The sequence below is a fragment of the Tursiops truncatus genome, chromosome 3 (assembly GCF_011762595.2).
Source record: "Tursiops truncatus isolate mTurTru1 chromosome 3, mTurTru1.mat.Y, whole genome shotgun sequence".
NCBI classification, from domain to species: Eukaryota; Metazoa; Chordata; class Mammalia; order Artiodactyla; family Delphinidae; genus Tursiops; species Tursiops truncatus.
Window position 1 is genome coordinate 9,669,297 of NC_047036.1, and position 20,219 is coordinate 9,689,515.

Genomic DNA, 20,219 nt, shown 5'->3' on the forward strand with positions numbered 1-20,219 from the left:
AATTCAGAACATGAAAACGGACGGATATGGAACAGCAGGCCAGACTGTATGTTGGGGGAGGCTATTATCGAAGAGACAGGTGAGAGCAGTTCAGAAAACAGATATTATTGTCATCTGCACTTTATAGACCAGGAAATGGCCACTTGGACAGACTAAGTAAACTGCACCAGGTCAAACTGGGAGTCAGTGACAGACCTGAAATTTAAACCCAGATCTGCCTCCGAACTCTATGCTCTTAACCATTACCTTGTAGTTTACTGAGGAGATTCTATATTCCAGGCCCTTTAGTTTTCCTTGATAATTCTGCATATTATATTCTGTTATTTTAACTATTCTAAAGCACAGAGAATGAGAGAGAATCTGTACGTATTTATATAGAACAAGCATGAACTCATAAAAATCAGACAAATAAATACTACCTTATTTATGAAAAGCAAAGCAAAGATTCTAGTTAAAATGGTAGCAAACAAATAGAGCAGTTTTTAAAATGACGAGCACAATGTATACTAGAAAATGCTCCCACAGTCAGCAACCCTTACCTTCACTAGGGTATCTAACCATGTCCTGGAGTGCCTACCAACACTTTCCAAAAGAAATGTAATAGGAAAAATACAAAACCCTCTCTACTGATACTTGATTTTATCATACACCGAGAAGGGTCAAAAATAATCAACTGAAAAATATCTTTAATTACCACGTCTCCAAAAAAGAAATCAGCTTAATGACAGGTTATATATCAAAAACTCAATAGTTTTTCCATATGTTGGCAAAAACACAACATAATGTAGAATATTATTGGGGGAAAAATTCACCATAGGATCAAATTATAAAATACCTAAACATACATTTAACAGAAAAGGTGAAAGAAATGTAAAAAATAAAATCATAAAAGTTCATTGAAGGAGTGAAAACAAAATAAAAACCTTTCATGCAAATTGGGAAAAAAAATCACATTACTAGATGGAAAGAGATAATATTATTTTAATGCCACTTCTCACCAGAACATATATATGTCTTCAATGCAATCCCCTCAAAATCTATTTGGATCCTTTCTTTACTTACAGTGTCAAAGTAGATTCATATGAAATACTACCTATAGAAAATCAGTAAACTCAGTTTTGAAAAAGAAGACCTATCAGTTATCAAAATGTATTCTAAAATGACAATAACTTAAATAGCTTGTTATTAGGACAGATATAGACAACTATATCAAATGGGACATAACTGAGTGTCCAGAATAACTCATAGTATGTGAGGATTTAGTAAATAATAAGTGTTAGGAATGTTATATACTCATTTTAGAAAAAAATACATAGATCTCTGTGTCATGATATTGAAAATACATCCCAGCTAGATAAAAATTTGAAACAAAAAAAATCCAAGGAAGAAAAAAATAACTATGAAAGTTGATGAAAACATATGAGGCCATTATTTTTATTTTATAATCTTGTACTGAGGAAGCTCTTCCTAATAATCAAGATGCAAAAGGCAGAAGTGATCAAATTAAAGTTTCTCTAAGTCCTAGGATACCATAAACAATTCAAAATACTGACATATTTTAAATGGATAACCAACAAGGACCTACTGTACAGCACAGGGAGCTCTGCTCAATATTATGTAACAACCTAAACGGGAAAAGAATTTGAAAAAGAAGAGATACATGTATATGTATAACTGAATCACTTCACCTGAAACTATCACAACATTGTTAGTCAACTATACTCCAGTATAAAACAAAGTTAAAAAAAATATAAAAGAAGACTGAAAAATGTTTGCAAAGTATATACATAGCTAATAAAAATAGTATAAAAAGAAGCCCAGGCAGTCAAGAAGAAAAAGACAAATGCCCAATAGAAAAATGACCAATGAGGTAACTCAAAAAGGAGAAGAAATAAAAATTGCTTACAGACAGAAGGAAACACACTCAACCTCATTAGTGGTCAGGGAAATGCAAATTTATATAAGAATGAGATATCCTTGATTGATAATATCCAGGGTTCATCTGCACGGCAGCAGGTGGGGTGAGTTGGCAGAACCTTTCAGGAAACCGGTTTCGTCAGTAACGACTGAAACATCAGTGCGTCTACTCTTCGATCCGAAAGCTCCTTGTGCAAGAAGGAAAGAAAGAAGGTGGAAAGACAGAAGGAAAAAATAAAGGAAGGCTGAAAGGGAGCGGGGGATGGAAGGAGGGGAGAGGAAGAAAGAGCAAAGCAGATGGGAAGGAAGGAAGGGAGAAAGAAGGAAAAAGGAATAGATACATGTATATGTATAACTGAATCACTTTGCTGTACACCTGAAACTAATGCAACATTGTAAATCAACTATACTCCAATATAAGATAGTTTTTCTTTTAAAAAAGAACTAAAGGAGGGACTGAGAAAGAAAAGCAATTCAACAATCATCGCCAGTTTATCTCCAGAGAAACCAAACCTAAGTAGTCTTCATAGTATTATGACAATGTGAAACTATCTTTTTTAATCTCTAACTTGAGAAAAATCTTTCCAAGTTTGTCAACTAAATAATTTAAATTTTAATATAAATAATCACATCTTGATTAGCTATGTGTTTTTTTTTCCTTCTTGTTGCTTATAAATATAGTTTATAATACCCACAGTTTGTTGGGAAGCATATGACATACATAGCAATAACCCAAAGCTTCGGACAATATATAAAATTGTTCAATTATTTTAATGCCCATAGTTATGTTCACATAAAAACAATTCTTTACTTGGCTCAGTGAAAATATGAAACAAGTTAAATATTTTTATTCACTTGTATGTTAATGAGATTTTATTATCCTCACTGAAATATCCATGACTGAACATGGAATATAGGATATAAATGGTCACATCAGAAATAATTTAAAATAGATAAATCGAGAAAGAACATTTATTTGAATTTTTTTACCCATGAGTTTTTATTTTGCAAAGTGTGAAACTAGGTTTTTCTTGCCTGTTCTACATTTTAGAATTTACCTTTACAACACAAGCCCACACAGACACACTTTTTAAGCAATGGAAATTCTCAGTATAATGTTTTCTTCTTTTTTCAGAAACAAACTACTACTTTTACTGTAACTTAAAAACCTGACTATATGGTCATTTCCTTATAACCTTTTCTTTCCTACTGTATATGATCCAAAAAGCTCGTTATCTCTGAAAATACTAACCTACTCAGAGTCTCTTAAATTTCAAACAATTTTCTTGGCTATCTTTGAATCACCCATTATGGTTATTTATATAATCTTTAAATGACTGTAAATTATCCTGCCACTTTTGTAGTTTGCCTACATTTAGGCAACATTATCCATGAAATTACGGATCTGACATGTTATTTGTGTCTTTTAAGTACTCACTGAAAGAAATATATAGCTGTTAAAATGCAAAGGTTCAGCCATGAGCCACATGCAACCATCCCATAGGGCACCAGCTCACTCCCCCAACCTAGCGCTGCCTGAGAGGCAGGTATTTCTCGTTCACAAAGGTGATAAAGAACATGTTAACCAAAAATATAATTTCATCACATATTTAAAAGTTTTTGATATTGCCATTGACTTGGCCTTTTCCATATGTGACTTTAGCTTCTATGCAGTTTAACTAGAAATACGTTAGCCCATGATTTTAAAAAATAATTTTAATGACCATACAATAAAATTGGTATTTTTCCTTGTGATGTAGAGTTTTGTGAATTTCAACACATAGATTCATGTGACCAGTAGCATAATCAGAATTCAGAACAGTTCCAATACCCTAGAAACTTCCCTCATGCAATCCCTTTAGACACTCCTTCCTCCCACTTATAGCCCCTCACAATCTGACAATCACTGGTTTGTTTTCCATCTTTACAACTTTGTCTTTGGAGAATGTCATGACTTTTCTCACTTAGCAAATGTCTTAGGATTTGTTGAAGTTGTGGCAGGTATCAATAGTTTGTTCTTTTTTATATCTACGAAACATAAACAGACTGACAGAGTAGAGAACAGACTTGTGGTTGCCAAGGGGGAGGGAAGTATTTGGAGTTTGGGATTAGCAGGTGCAAACCAGTATATATAAGATGGATAAACAATAAGGTCCTGCTGTATATAGCACAGGGAACTATATTCGGTATCCTGTGATAAACCATAATGGAAAAGAATATGAAAGGAATATATATATGTATAACTGAGTCACTTTGCTGTACAGCAGAAATTAACGTAACATTGTAAATCAACTATACTTCAATAAAATAAAAAAGTAAACATGAAAAATTAATAGTTTGTTCTTTTTTTACTGCTGAGTAGTATTCCCTCTGGGGATGTACCATATTTAGTTTCAGCATTCAGCTGTTGAAAGAGATTTGGGTTGTTTCTAGCTTCGACTATTACAAATAAAGTTAACATGAACACTCATATTCAGTCTTAATATAAACATAAGTTTTCATTTCTCTAGGGTAAATACCCATAAGTTTGATTCTGGGTCATGTGGTAAGTAGATATCTAACCTTATAAGAAACTACTCATTTTCCAGAGTCGTAGTATTTTGCATTCCTTCCAGGAATGTGTAAGAGTTCCAGCTCTTGTGTGTTCCTGGTATTGTCAGCGTTTTTGTTTTTGTTTTTTTTTGCGGTACGCGGGCCTCTCACTGTTGTGGCCTCTCCCGTTGCGGAGCACAGGCTCCGGATGCCTGGGCTCAGCGGCCATGGCTAACAGGCCCAGCCGCTCCGCGGCATGTGGGATCTTCCTGGACCGGGGCACGAACCCGTGTCCCCTGCATCGGCAGGCGGACTCTCAACCACTGCACCACCAGGGAAGCCCTGTCAGTGTTTTTAAAAAAATAATTGTTTGTTATTAAATTTTAGCCATTCTGATATCTCATTATGGTTCCCATTTGCTTTCTCCCAATGGTTAATGATGGAGAACATCTTCCCCAGTGCTTTCTTGCCATCTTCATATCCTCTTGATGAAGTGTCTATTCAAGTCCTCTGTATATGCTTTCACTTTAAACTCCAGAGATACTTCTTCTTTGTCATTTTTCTAGATAAGATCTATAGGCTATAAAAATATGGCTGGATTAGGCAATCCTTTTGAATTCCTTACGCCTTCAACTCATTTTGCTTTTATAAATTCCATAAATGTGCTCTCAAAATCACTGAATAGAAATAAACATATGAATAGAGGAGCTTTTCAACACACAGTTTTACTTCCTTCGAGTGAAATGCAAACAGAATGAGTTGGGAGATGCATCCTGGATAATGTAACCAAATATGCAAAGGAGAGCAAAGTTAATGAGTAGTAATGCAGTGATTGGCACACAGCTGCCCACATAACTTTTACATTTGCATAAATTTATTCTCTATACCTGCTCATCGAGGTGTCCTAACACACATTCAATTATTATTCGCTTTATTCATAGGTTTTTTAAAAACTAGATTTGTTATTAGGAAAGCATTTTTGTCATCTGCAGGCACAGCTGTGTATGAAACGACAACTTGGTGAACGCCTAAGAGGCAGTCTTTGCAAATTGCGTTCTAGGTTTACTGTGTTTATTCCAATGCATCCTGGCTCCACCTGCTCTGTAATGGCTCAGATTCATATTCTAGAAAGCGCTTCCCAGACAGCCTAGCAGAAACCCCAGGCTACACTGGAGGTGCACAAAGTTCCTGATGTGAATTCATGCTGGTGGTGGAACAAACTTCAAAATAAAGCAGAACCTAAACCTCTCCTTAAGAATCTCACTTTCTAGACTGATCGTGTTAACGGTTGACTTTTTTGCTACCCAGAGCTTGCAACAGGATATTTTAAAACTCTGGCCTATGAGATTTTCAAAATTTCCACATGAAAAAGTAATAATGCATGCATTTTTGAAGCCAGATATTAAAAGTCAAAGAATAGGAAAATGGTTCACACTTGTATTTTATCTATTAAAAATGAAAAGATATTTTGAGAACTATGTGGAGTTTTATTCCTTATGTTCTATTTATAAAACATAAACATTAAAAGATAAACAGATTTAGTTTCCATAGCTTTCATTTCTTCCATAGCTTTTGAAATTCAATGCATACTTATCCCACATTTACTCTTGGGCAAAAACGAGTCGAGGCACTAGCCAAGAGATCTAAAAGATCCACAAAACGCCAGACAAATGTAATGAGGACTCTTTAAACATCTCAAGCCTTTTCATTTAAAATGTTATATTCCAATTTTTGTGCCTGACAATAAACGTTGGCTTTAAGAAACAAAATGGAACATATGTGTGTCCGGGCACACACACTCTCTCTGTTTTAATTTTGTTTCTTCATTGCTTGGATAATCTGTAACCTCACATTCTTCAGTGTTAATAAATATATCAGGATGCATGATCACAGTTAATCAGAAGTCTTGAATAACTTTCAAGTAAACTCCCTCCTTGAAATGAAATATTCAAAAGAACACACATTAAAATAAAAATGCGAGAGACTGCTTATGACGGAAAATGTAGCCATTACTAAAAAATCAGAAAGTAAGATGAATGTGACTATTAATTCCCCAATTTTTGAAAAGGTAGCAAGAGTACATTTTTAGAAGGCCTGTGGCCTTTTAAATTCCACAGTGCTACACAATTATGATGATGATCTCTACCTAGGGTCCACCTGTCCTGATAAGAAACAGCTTCCCCAGTGATGCACGGTCGCCTCCAGGACCTTGGGGAGGCCTCTACTTTTACATTGACGACAGGATTTGGAATGTGTAATGGGCTGGATCCTTTACTATAGTAAGGGCAAACAGTTAAACAGCACTGACTGGGTGGGTACCAGGCACTATTCTGAGGGCTTTCCTGTTATCTCAATCATCTTCTCAACCACTCCAGGAGATTAGGACATTACTAATACCATCCCCAACACTGGGGAGAGCAAACTGAGGCATGGAGAAGAGAAAAAGTTTTTGCAGGTCCCCAGAGCTAGGAAGAGGCAGAGCTGGGATTCCAACCCAGGCAGTCTGCCTTGGGGGTCCACAATCTTAACCCCTGCCTGCCTCCTAGGAAGACAGAAACACAGAACATCCTCCCAAGAATAACAGGCATCGCCTCTACAGTGGATGCTCTAGAAAGACTGAAGCCTCCCTCCAACTCTCATCCCGTTAACTCCCTCCTCTTTGCAAGCACCCTGGTTCCCTGTGAGAGTGGGGGACCCTTAAAGCAGTTGCTGATGCCAAAATGCAAAGATGCTACGGTGACAAGTCTGATTTCCAAGCAGATACCCAGTCAGTGTTTTAAATAACATATTTTGGAAAGAATCTAGCAACTCAGCAACTACTTGTGACGCATTCTTTCTAATTACCATCGCACATTTGGTTCTCTGTAGACACTTTGCTGTCACCAAAATACTGCTATTTCATGCATGAGAATTTGCTTAGCAAAAAATATTTTCAAAAAGAATAAGGACAGCTGTCAAAAATGATCATAACCTTTGCAATGTGAGGAATCCTGAAATAAGCTGTTGGGTATCTTTAGGCGTGAAATGGAAACCGGGTACAGCACTTGGATATTAACTTCAAATCTCCTAACCAGTAATACTCTTTTGCACACATCCACATGTTGCTTTATAACGTTAGCAAAACACACTTGCCTGTGTTATTTCACATGATCTCTACGACCACCATGTAGGGTAGGTGAGTAGGTATTTCTACTTGCTCTATCTCAGTAAAGTTCTTCAAGGCTTGAACAGGTTTAAACATGAATCTTGTATGACTACCCTGTGGCGAACCAGCTTCTAGACTAGTGTTCTTTCCTTTACAGAATATTATCCATTCTTTGTTTCTTGCCGTCTCAGTGCTAGGAAAGTTTTATTCAATGGTGTGGGTATGTCTTACACATGTTTATAAGTATGTGTATATATCAGAAAATGTGTGTATATATCAGAAAATGTGTATACATATATACAGTATGCCTATATATATGTGCTGTGAATTGATTTTCTGATACCTGTATCTATGTCTATATAGCTATACCTATATTTATGTCTAGATTTTCTCTCTACTGCCAGCCCTTTTGTGTGTGTGTGAAAAAATGGACTAACATAAGATATAGTAAAATAAAAAGAAATATAGATTTTGATTCATATAATTATTCTTACAATGACTGGGTTTGAATTATGGACCTCAATGACTTTGAACCACTTGCTTATTAGGTGATGGAATCCTGACTTGCCATTTGGAAAAAAAAGGGATTTGGTTAAGGCACTGGACGACACCAGTGCCTTTCAACCTAAGGTCTGCAGAGTCCCTGAGTTTCCAGTCTCGGTGTGTCTGGGGTGCAGCGGGAGGAGGTAAGACTCTAGGCTTCACACCCATCAAGCAACTTAAAACTCCACCTCTCTGGGCTGAGTTATAGACTGGACTTCTGAGGAAGATTTCACTAGAAATTCAAGATCAAAACCTGTGTGAAAATCTCTGATCTTTAAGGCCACTTACAGTACATTTGTCATTTAATTCCTTAAAGAGACACACTGATCTTAATATTTACTGTGACCTTATATAGCATGGCATCTTCACTCTCCACACATATGTGCAAAATACAGAAAAGTACAATATTGTTTTTTTGTTTTTTTGTTTTTTTCGGTACGTGGGCCTCTCACTGTTGTGGCCTCTCCCATTGTGGAGCACAGGCTCCGGACGCACAGGCTCAGTGGCCATGGCTCACGGGCCCAGCCGCTCCGTGGCATGTGGGATCCTCCTGGACCGGGGCATGAACCCGTGTCCCCTGCATCGGCAGGCGGACTCTCAACCACTGCACCACCAGGGAAGCCCAGTGTTTTTTTTTTTAAACATCTTTATTGGAGTATAATTGTTTTACAATGGTGTGTTAGTTTCTGCTTTATAACAAAGTGAATCATTTATACATATACATATGTCCCCATATCTCTTCCCTCTAATATTGCTGTTTTAATGGAGCTGACAATCTAATTGTCTAGAAGTCACTGTTACCTATCTATAATGTGTGTGGGTGTATATATATATATATAAAAGCAAGATTCTGATATGAGCTGTTGCCTAAGGTTGCTTAATTTAGGTTAACCGTAAGTGCTCAACAGTAATGAAATTTCATTTAACAGAATACTAATCTTCAGAACTTATTTTATTTGAATCAGTGAGGTTTTACATAATGTCTTATTTCAGAAGAGCAAACTATTAAAATTTTGAATTCAGCTTTGCTAATTTTCTCTATAAATCTTCAGTATATGAGAAATATTAAGGTTCTGAAAAACATTAACCTAGGATAAAGGTAGATTTGTAGTTGAGAATTCAGATTTACGAACATCTGAATTATTTAAAAAAATTTTAAATATATAACACTAAAGGAGTGCCAAATATCACAGTGATTTAAAACTTTTTATAAGAAAACAATGGTAGGATTTGTGCTTAAGGAAAAATATTTACATTTAAAGGATTGTTCATTCAGTGTCCACTCTTCAGGAATAAAAGATCTACTCATGGTTTTTAAGAATATATCAGTTTTCATAATATCCTGCCAAGCAAGATTCTAAATCTTCCAGATGATAATTAATAGTCATTGTTAACGATTAGGTGACTCCGTTAACATTTTCTGACTCGGAAGAAGATGTGTCTTTGTTGCTACGTCATCAGACATGATGAACCATTTGTCTAAAGAGAAGGTCAAGCCTTCATTGAAAGTAAACATTTTTTGAAGTTCCATTGTATCAATAGCAATTACTGCATTCATCTCATTTGCAAAAGGAAGGGTGCTTTCTGATCTATAAATGCCTATTATAACATGGTTCAACTAAGTGGGAGTGGTATTTGAAAAAGAAATGTGGACATGAAATAAATAGAAATAATTTTCAAAGAGATGCTGCCACCTTTTGGTTGTTCTTCCATGAAGCATACACTCATTCCTGAAAGCTTGTGAAGTCAGGAGAAGCCCTGAATGAAATGACTGAACATTTCAGAATCATAAGCAATTCTGTGATGTCCTCGGAATTTCTTACTTAGATGGCTCCCACTCTTCTTGATAGGTTTCAGACTCGTTGATATGAAGTAATTTTTCCAAATGTTAATACAGCAGTAGAAAAGATCCATTTTAGAAATGGAGAACGTTCCAAGTTTTTTTGAGGTCAGGCATGTTAACGCTATGCCCATCACACCAACCAACTGAGGCAACAAAAGGTAATTTTTATTCTACTGAACAGAAGACTAGGAAAGATCACATACACCTTCTGTACTCAGCATTCCATTTAGACTTCATGTCTCATTTCATCATTCATTATTTCTCATATTTGTGAGTATCTTTTTACTAATTCCATTCTCTAAATAGAGTAGGGGTCAAATTTTGCTTTTCTTGTAAGTTCTTTAAAATTTCTTTCATTCCTAAGGAATTAATTTGCTTTAAGGTTGAAACAACAGGTACTGCTTAGGAAATAATTTCCTACTATAGTCTAATCAATAATTATAATAAGAAGAGGCCCCATGTTTTTTTTAATGACTTCATTTAACTGACTGACTTGAAATTGAAACTTTTTAGAGTCAAATGGTGATATTTATTATTTATCAAAATATTTTAACAAGTTGAAATGCTAATCATGGTATGCTAAATGTCAATTATTTCACTTTAACAATTGAGCAGTTGTCTTAAGGAATATTGAGTAGCATTGCTGGTACTTACAATATTTCTTCAATTCCTTTTTTTTTTTTTTTTTTTTTTTTGCGGTACACAGGCCTCTCACTGTTGTGGCCTCTCCCGTTGTGGAGCCTGTGCTCCGGACGCGCAGGCTCAGCGGCCATGGCCATGGCTCACGGGCTCAGCCACTTCGCGGCATGTGGGATCTTCCCAGACCGGGGCACGAACCCGTGTCCCCTGCATCGGCAGGCGGACTCTCAACCACTGCACCACCAGGGAAGCCCTCTTCAATTCCCTTAAAATAATTATTTATTCAAATCAATGACTCCACATGCCAAAGATTTACAGGGTTTCCAAAATGTACCTGCAGACTAAAGGAACAGTGTCCAACCACGTAAGCCATGGGCTAATGTTAAAGGACTCAAGGAAACTGAGATTTAATCCAGTTTTTTTGTTTGTTTGTTTGTTTTTTTGCGGTACGCGGGCCTCTCACTGTTGTGGCCTCTCCCATTGTGGAGCACAGGCTCCGGACGCGCAGGCTCAGCGGCCATGGCTCACGGGCCCAGCCGCTCCGCGGCATGTGGGATCCTCCCAGGCCGGGGCACAAACCCGTGTCCCTTGCATCGGCAGGTGGACTCTCAACCACTGTGCCACCAGGGAAGACCTAATCGAGTTTTTTATACTAGCGTTGACCTTGAACTGCCCTTCAGTGTACAGCCGATATTTAGGCTGAGACCATCACTGCCCCTTGAGGTCTGGAACACAGTGCTTCGGACGTTTTCACTGCACAGTGGTAGGTGGACGCCCCAGGCCCTCGCTGGATATTGCATATTCCAAGAGTCACAGCAGAGCTTCCATCCCTGGCTCTTAAACTTCTGAGTTCCTACTGTCGCATCTCCCGACCCTTGCAGACCACGCCATGATGCTCAGCCCTTAAGTGACTTTTGCAACAGAAACTCATCCAAGTTCTAACTTCCAGCCTCCCTTACAGGGGCCTGAAGAGGGTGGGGACACACAGAACCCCAGCTCCTTCTCTGCCCCTCGCATCCCACACACCTCTTCCACAGCCCCTCAACCCAATGACCCCAAAGATGCTTCTCCCTCGAGAGGAACCATGAGGCCAACAGTGTCTGAAATCATTTCCTACGACTTTATTACCATGCCTCTCCTTTCCTCACCCTGTATCCTGCCTCACAGCTCCTCCTTTTTAATTCACTCACTCAGCATCCTTCATCACGATAATTCTGAACTGAGAGCATTACATTAAACAATGCCCCAGACGCCTCCCTGTCTGTCTCTCCCTACCTGGATAAGATAGCTCCATGGCTATTCCGCCAAGGCTGAGGTTTTTTTTTTTTTTTTTTTTTTTTTTTTGTGGTACGTGGGCCTCTCACTGCCGTGGCCCCTCCCGCCGCGGAGCACAGGCTCCGGACGCGCAGGCTCAGTGGCCATGGCTCATGGGCCCAGCCACTCCGCGGCGCGCGGGATCCTCCGGATCGGCGCATGAACCCGCGTCCCCTGCATCGTCAGGCGGACTCCCAACCACTGCGCCACCAGGGAAGCCCAAGGCTGAGTTTTAACGTTTATTTATCTGTTGTTGTAAGCCATGATAAAACAGCCTTAAAAAGTAGGGACCATGAAAGTGTGTGTGGTAACCTCAGGACCATCAGGAATGAATAGGTTTCAAACAGCCAGGCCAGGTTCAGCCGTCTTCTTTCTCCATCAGGCACGTCCTGTGCGCCCCCCTCCCTACCCCCCATCCCCGGTTACCAAACAGTGCAGGGTCAGAACTGTCACGCCGAGAGCATGTTTGGTTTTCATCCCAGCAGTGATTCAGGGCATTGGTGGTTTTATTGTCAGATTTCTTCATGGGGTTAATGCCATCAGAGCTGTTCTTCAGGCCCAGGATGCTAAAATAGGGTTGTTCAGTGGACGCAGCTACTGGCATTCTGCATTCCATCGGAAGCTGCAGTCAGGGTTTTCAGTCCCCCACGCCACCCGCCACGTTAGGAACTTGGATGAAATACTATACATCTTGACGATGAACTTGGGAGAGGTCTATGCAATCGGGGGGGACAGAGATTCCCTCATTAGTACCAGTAAAGGGAACTCACCAGAGAGAATCCTCTGTTTAAGTACCATAAACCAAAAGCCCTTTACTCAGCCAGTTGTTCTGAAGTCCAAATTCATTTGCCCATGGAAACGGTGTCACTCATGATCGTTAGTTCCATGTCCCACTCATAATATTACTTTCTTTTGTCAAAACAAACAGCTTTTTATTGATGCATAACGTAGTTGATTTACAATGTTGTGTTAGTTTCAGGTGTACAGCAAAGTGATTCAGTTACACATATATTCTTTTTCAGATACTTTTACATTACAGGTTATTACAAGAGAGTGAATATTGTTGCCTATGCCATACAGTAGGTCCTTGTTGTTTGTCTATTTTATATACAGTACTGTTCATCCCAAACTCCTAAGTTATCCCTCCTCCCTTGCCCCTTTGGGAACCATAAGTTTGTTTTCTATGTCTATGAGTCTATTCCTGTTTTCTAAATAAGTTCATTTGTATCATTTTTTAGATCGACAGTCTCTTGAATAAGTGGTGCTGGGAAAACTGGACAGTTACATGTGAAAGAATGAAATTAGAACACTCCCTAACACCATACACAAAAATAAACCCAAAATGGATTAAAGACCTAAACGTAAGACCAGATACTATAAAAATTCCTAGAGGAAAACACAGGCAGAACACTCTTTGACATAAATCATAGTATTACTGGACTCAGTGTCTAAGCACACTCTTTGGACTACAGTAAGCAGAAAGTATGACCAGAGCTCTAAAATGCTGGCCACAGTTTGAGATTGGGGCGGGCTTCACACTCAGGGAAGAAGAAAGACAGTAGCCATGCACTGGATGCCTGAGTCTGACCGCCTCTAGCTCTGGGCCAAAATCTTTGCATCCACTGTATGCCTCATTACTCCTCAAACATACAATCAGAGTGTGGGAGGACAGAAGGAGTAAACACAGGCACAGAAAAGTCAAGTCAGTTGGGGAAGGATGGAGGCCTGGTTAACCACTAGAGCTGGGGCTCAAACTCATGTCTGTCTACGTGTCTCCAAACTTATAAACTCTGTACATCTGAAAAGTGGAAATCCCCCCTCCCCCAGGTTCTAATTATTTTCACTCATTCATTAGAAAACTATCTTTTCTGAGTACCAGGCTGAGTGCTTCCAATGCAAAGGAGAACAAAGACGTCACTTCTGCATCAATGACACTCCTCGTCTAACGTGAAAGGTCAGATCACATAAATAACTATGTAAATAGGGCTTCCCTGGTGGCGCAGTGGTTAAGAATCTGCCTGCCAATGCAGGGGACACGGGTTCGAGCCCTGGTCCAGGAAGATCCCACATGCCGCGGAGCAACTAAGCCTGTGGGCCACAACTACCGAGCCTGCGCTCTAGAGCCAGTGTGCCAAGAGCCTGTGCTCGGCAACAAGAGAAGCCACTGTAATGAGAAGCCCATGTGCACGAACAAAGACACAACACAGCCAAAAATAAATAAATAAAATTAAAAAATTAAAAAGAAAGAACTATGTAAATAGAAATTATGAAGGGGTAGGGTGACCCAAACTTAATGAGGGCAAGATTAGATTCAGTGGTCAGTGAAGACCACTTTGGGGGTAACATTTAAGCTCAGATAGGAAGGATAAGTAGATGTCTAGGAGGCAAAGAATTATGGGTAGAGTAGAAGGGATGGTGTGTGCAAAGGCCCTGAGGCACAAAAGAGCTTGGTGCATTTTAGGAAACTGAAAGACCTGCTGGAGGTAGAGAGGGGGGAAGAGTGGTGAGGGGAAAGTGTGCAAAAATAGGCAGGGGTGAGATCAGGAGTATCTCCAAAGGGCAGAAGAATTTTATATTAGAAAATAAAAGATAGGTGGCCCATACTAGGTCAGGGAGCTGTACATTTTAGACATTGATTTGTATGTGTAAATCACCCATAAATCTAGCATTTTTATGTCAGAAACTACCTATACATTGAACAAGAAAAATTATTGACATACTTGTGTAATATTGTAAGAAAATGGTTTTATGATAAATTAGATTATCTTTCAGCAAAGCTGACTTCCGCCCCACCCCACTGTGCTGGACTAGGCTTCTGTGCCTTACTGACCTTAGGTTGGCCAGGGGACTTGATTCAGTCATTGGGATGGAAGAGTATGGGATGTGAGCCTCAGGAAGACGTGGTGACCAACCAGAAGAAGGACACGCCCATTCATCCTAGGCCCAGAATGACCACACATCAAGCTGATCTGAACCTGCCTGCAGCCGGGAGGCAAAAGCAGACAGCAACCTGCACGCATCAAGGCCGTCCAGAAACCACGCGTCACAAGTGATGTGCATAACTGTGAGTGTGTGAATAAATGCTTCGCATAACAATCTGTGGAGCTCTGGGTGGTGCACAACGTGGTTTTGCTGGAGCAATAGTTAACACAAAGCTGTAACATGAAGAACTGCCCTCAGTGTCCGCCCCCCAACACACACGCACAGGTGCACTTGCAAGCACACACGCACGCACACAGACACACACACATTTGCTCTCCTCTAGACAACAGAAGAAGAAACCGAAAAATAATGTCTAGCAGTCTAGGCAGCATGTGAAGCACTATCCTTGACTCTACCCTAAACGATGGCTAGTTAGACCGTGACTTTGTAATCGAATTAAACCAGGCTGCTACTACTGACTGCACTGCTCTGGCTTCATTATAAACCCATTATACAGAATATTTCAGATCTTCTGCAAAATTATTTTACTCAAAAAAAAGGGAAGGATATCAGTAAAATGCAATGGCAAAAGAGAACTGCTTTGAGCAGCTGCACATACACCATTTCGGTTTCCAGCTTAGGGAAACCTCCGTCTTTTCTAGCACACGTCTTTACAGCCAATAAGATGCTGGCACTTAAAGCTATTACATCGCTCCCTTGTGTATAACTGGGGGATTTTTATATTGCTATAATGCTTCCCACTTCTTACGGGTTTTTTGAAGTAAGTCTTTTAACAGTGAGGTTTTACTACATAGACTCCAGGATGACATTGAAAGGCATCTAAAAGAGAGAAAATTGCATTGATATATTTGGCCATTGTGTTAATCGCTGAACCAGTCTAAGATCTAGATGTGATTTTTATTTTATTTTTTTTTGCGGTACGCGGGCCTCTCACCGTTGTGGTCTCTCCCGTTGCAGAGCACAGGCTCCAGACGCGCAGGTACAGCAGCCATGGCTCACAGGCCCAGCCGCTCCGCGGCATGTGGAATCTTCCCGGACTGGGGCACGAACCCATGTTCCCTGCATCGGCAGGTGGACTCTCAACCACTGCACCACCAGGGAAGCCCCTCTAGATGTGATTTTTAAAAAATGTATCTGATGGCTCTTAAACATTCTCATATCCTAAGAATTTAAATATACTAAAATACAGATTTCATGAATTCTAGAGTCCTTTCCACTATGCAGAGAGTTGTTCAAATAGGACAATTAAATTTCTTGTTCTTAGATATATGAGTTTACAGAATTTTAGAGTTGAAATAGGCTTCGGAAACTGCTGTAACCTAGTGTATCTCAAATTGTGTGAGTCATGAATGCCTTTCAGGATCTAGTGAAACCTAGATGCTACCCCAGAAAAAAATTTGTATCAAAACTTGGTATGTACCTACAGGGAGTTCAGACCATTCTGAAACCCATCTATGGACATCTCATGAGTTCACGGTCTCCAGAATAAGAGCTCTGATCCTGTCCACATGCTAGATGTGAATCATTTTTCCTGTTTTATCCATCTAATTCCCATTGCCCTGCAGGCTCAGTGGTGGTTAAAAGCCTGGAGAGAGGCCAGACCACTACAGGATTACTGTCTGTCAACTTGCTTCTGGTTTATTTCAAACATTCATAAGTATTTAGAGAGAAATTTACTATGCTGTGGTGTACCTGTCGCCCAGCTCTAACTGTCAGCCGCTGGCTACCTGGTTTCATCTATTCCCCCTCCCTCACTTTTCTGGCTGAGGTATTTAAAAAACAAATCCATGGCATCCTACTATTTCATCCATGAAACCTGCAATGTGCATCTCTAGATGATGAGGATATACCATTATCCAAATTAGTAGAAATCCCTCCTATCGTCTAATCCCAACTTCATATTACAATTTCTCATCTTGGGACTTCCCTGGTGGTCCAGTGGGTAAGACTCTGCACTTCCAATGCAGGAGGCCTGGGGTTCGATCCCTGGTTGGGAAACTAGATCCCACATGCATGCTGCAACTAAGAAGTCTGCATGCCACAACTAAAGATCCTGCATGCCACAGTGAAGATCCCGCATCCTGCAACTAAGACCTGGTGCAGCTAAATAAATAAATAACGTGACCATATAATATTTAAAAAAATTTCTCATCTTGAAGATTTTTTAAACAGTTGGTTTGTTTAAATCAAGATTCTCCAAAATTTGCACATTTAATTTGCTTGTTATCTCTTAACTCTTTTCTATTTAATAGTCCCTTCCTGAATGTTTTTTTTTATTGATTTGTTTTAAAATGAATTTTTAGTTTTTTTTTCTCAAAGCATCTCCCACGTTCCGGGTTTGGCCAATAACTTCCTTGCACTCTCATTGAATTTCTTCCTCCATCCTATGAGGCCCTAAAATCTGGGAATTAGAGACAGGTGATGTTTATTTTTGGCTTTATTCTGTTTAATCTAAAAGGGAGCAAAAGTCTATGAGAATCCCTTCACTCAATGGAGAGCAGGATCAATGGAAGACATATTTTTACCTTTCAGTCTGAACTTCCCTCCGGTCTTTTATAATACGTGTTTTCATCATTTTACTGATTCATTACTCTTCTAAGGAACAGGCCTTTCCTGATAAAGCAACTATCTTTTTCCTGCATATGATCTGTTTGTAGAGCAGATGGGCTGTAATGAAATGTATTCCACATCTTGCCCTGGGACAGTATGCATGGAAGCCTCTGGCACAGTCCCCCTAAAAATGGCCAGGTCTTCAATGTTGGCTGAAGTTGAACTGAAAAAAATCTCAATTACTCCCAATAACTCTATCTCAGTTATTAAAATAAATAATCAGTTTCTGGATTAAGGAAAACAACTCATCACAACATAAACCAAGATTCTCTGTATTGACAATGGAACAAGAATACCCCTTCCCATTCTTGGTTACACATGACGTCAACTTCTCCAGAACTGTGTGCTTACCTGGTTCCGAAAACTGATAAATCAAACAGTAAAAAAAATACCCAGTGAAAAGGCTGAATACTCAATACAACTTAGGAAGGCAAAAAAGTATTTTAGTTGGTTCACATCGTACAGTCACAGGAAAAATGAATTCTCCACATACTCATCGCCAGTCTGCCACCCCACATACCGCCCAGCTTTATCCTCCAGTAGCTACCGATACACTTTCTAACATAGACATTGAACACCAGGCTGTGAAGTATGCGATGTTAAATGCATCTCAAAGTCGGTTATGATCTTATCTGAAGAACATAAACAGAATTGATTTTTTTGTACTCTCTCAGGTAGACTTCAAATCTGCTACTCAGAGAAAACTAAGGATTATTATTAGAACTGATATAGACAAAGTCTAATGAACCCTGATGTGAGGGCTGCATTTGGAAGAACATGAGCATGTCAGCCGTCAGTTCCTCTTAATGTGCAATCACTCAGCAACTGCCTTGGAATATCTCTCTTACTGAATTTTCTTGTTGTTTAACTTTCTGTGCTTCTCGAGCGTATTTCAAAACTCCTTAAAAGCAGAGATGAGGGGCTTCCCTGGTGGCGCAGTGGTTAAGAATCTGCCTGCCAATGCAGGGGACACGGGTTCGAGCCCTGGTCCAGGAAGATCCCACATGCCGCGGAGCAACTAAGCCCGTGTGCCACAACTACTGAGCCTGCGAGCCACAACTACTGAAGCCCATGTGCCTAGAGCCTGTGCTCTGCAACAAGAGAAGCCACCACAATGAGAAGCCTGCGCACCACAACAAAGAGTAGCCCCCGCTCACTGCAACTAGAGAAAGCCCGCATGCAGCAGCGAAGACCCAATGCAGCCAAAAATTAAATAAATAAATAAATTTATTAAAAAAAAAAAAGCAGAGATGACTCTGGCTTAGTCACTGAAGGAAGGCAGGTTATCTGACTGTTCATTCTTTCATTAGACAACTTGTTAAAACACTATGCTTACAAGCTTAGCCAACATGACAGAACAGGATAAAAAGTCACAGTTCTTGTCCTCAACAGACTTACTTCTTTGCATCCCTCTTGAACCCATTCCTGGGAACTAAGGAGAAGCCCCACAGTTTTCTGTGCTCCAAGAAGAAGGCAGGAGCCTCCATGACGGACTCTTTCCAGGTAAGAGCTCCACTGTCCCAGGAGAATGGCACTCTAGAATCTGTGCTCCTGGCCAACATAGAGTGACTGTCGGGCCTCTCACCTGACCAAGGACCATCCAAGCAGAAACTATTGAAGCCCTGCCTCTCAACACTGAAAGGGCCTTATACCACAATTTAAAAGTCACCGTTACACTCATAGGTTCAACCAATGTTTATTATGCAACTACTATGTGCTGTGCATTTTTTTAAGGTGCTGGTCATATGGTGCTGGACAAACTGACACCTTTCTTTGAAGAAAATAAACTCAAGGAGCCTTGTTGGGGGGGACCAAATCCTACACAACCCGTAATACACAACTAGCTCTAGCTGACGGTTGCTCTGAGTTGGGAGATGGAAGACTGGTCAAGGGATTTAATATCAGCTGTGCTGGTTGTGGGATCTAAACAGTGGCTGGGCTAGTTACTTAGCATCTGTAGGAAGTGGTGGAGATCATACACGGCTGTGAATTACTTATAAAGGAAAAACGTATGATATAGAAATTACATGTGTATACAATGAGACTCAATTTTATTTTTTGTTTACTTTTTTATTGAAGTACAGTTGATTTACAATGTTGTGCTGTTTTCAGGTGTACAGCACAGTGATTCAGTTATATATCCATATCTGTATCTATATCTACATCTATATATTCTTTTTCAGATTCTTTTCCCTTATAGGTTATTATAAAATATTGAGTATAGTTCCCTGTGCTATACAGTAGGTCCTTGTTGTTTATCTATTTTATATATAGTAGTGTGGGGCTTCCCTGGTGGCACAGTGGTTAAGAATCCACCTGCCAATGCAGGGAACATGGGTTCGAGCCCTGGTCCGGGAAGATCCCACATCCTGTGGAGCAACTAAGCCCATGAGCCACAACTACTGAGCCCGCACTCTAGAGCCTGCAAGCCACAACTACTGAGCCTGTGCTCTAGAGCCCGCGAGCCACAACTACTGAAGCTCACACGCCTAGAGCCCGTGCTCTGCAACAAGAGAAGCCACCACAATGAGAAGCCCACACACCGCAACGAAGAAAGTAGCCCCCACTCGCCACAACTAGAGAAAGCCTACGTACAGCAATGAAGAGCCAGCGCAGCCAAAAATAAAAAAATAAATATATATAGTAGTGCGTCTATGTTAACTCCAAACTCCTAATTTATCTCTCCCCTACCCCCTTTCCTCTTTGGCAAACATAAGTTTGTTTTCTATGTCT

General features: G+C 39.9%; 2 protein-coding genes across 2 annotated transcripts in view; both read right to left on the minus strand.

The window, feature by feature from the left end:
- LOC101337990 (ubiquitin-ribosomal protein eS31 fusion protein-like) overlaps positions 1-12,537 on the minus strand; it is a 38,554-nt gene extending 26,017 nt beyond the window's left edge. Inside the window, exon 1 of the mRNA XM_033852695.2 lies at positions 12,360-12,537. Coding sequence (XP_033708586.1) covers positions 12,360-12,537 — 178 coding nt within the window. The remainder of the gene's footprint in view (positions 1-12,359) is intronic.
- The window catches only part of CTNND2 (catenin delta 2), a 776,118-nt gene that overhangs the window by 521,604 nt on the left and 234,295 nt on the right, over positions 1-20,219 (minus strand). The gene's annotated exons all lie outside the window — the stretch shown is intronic.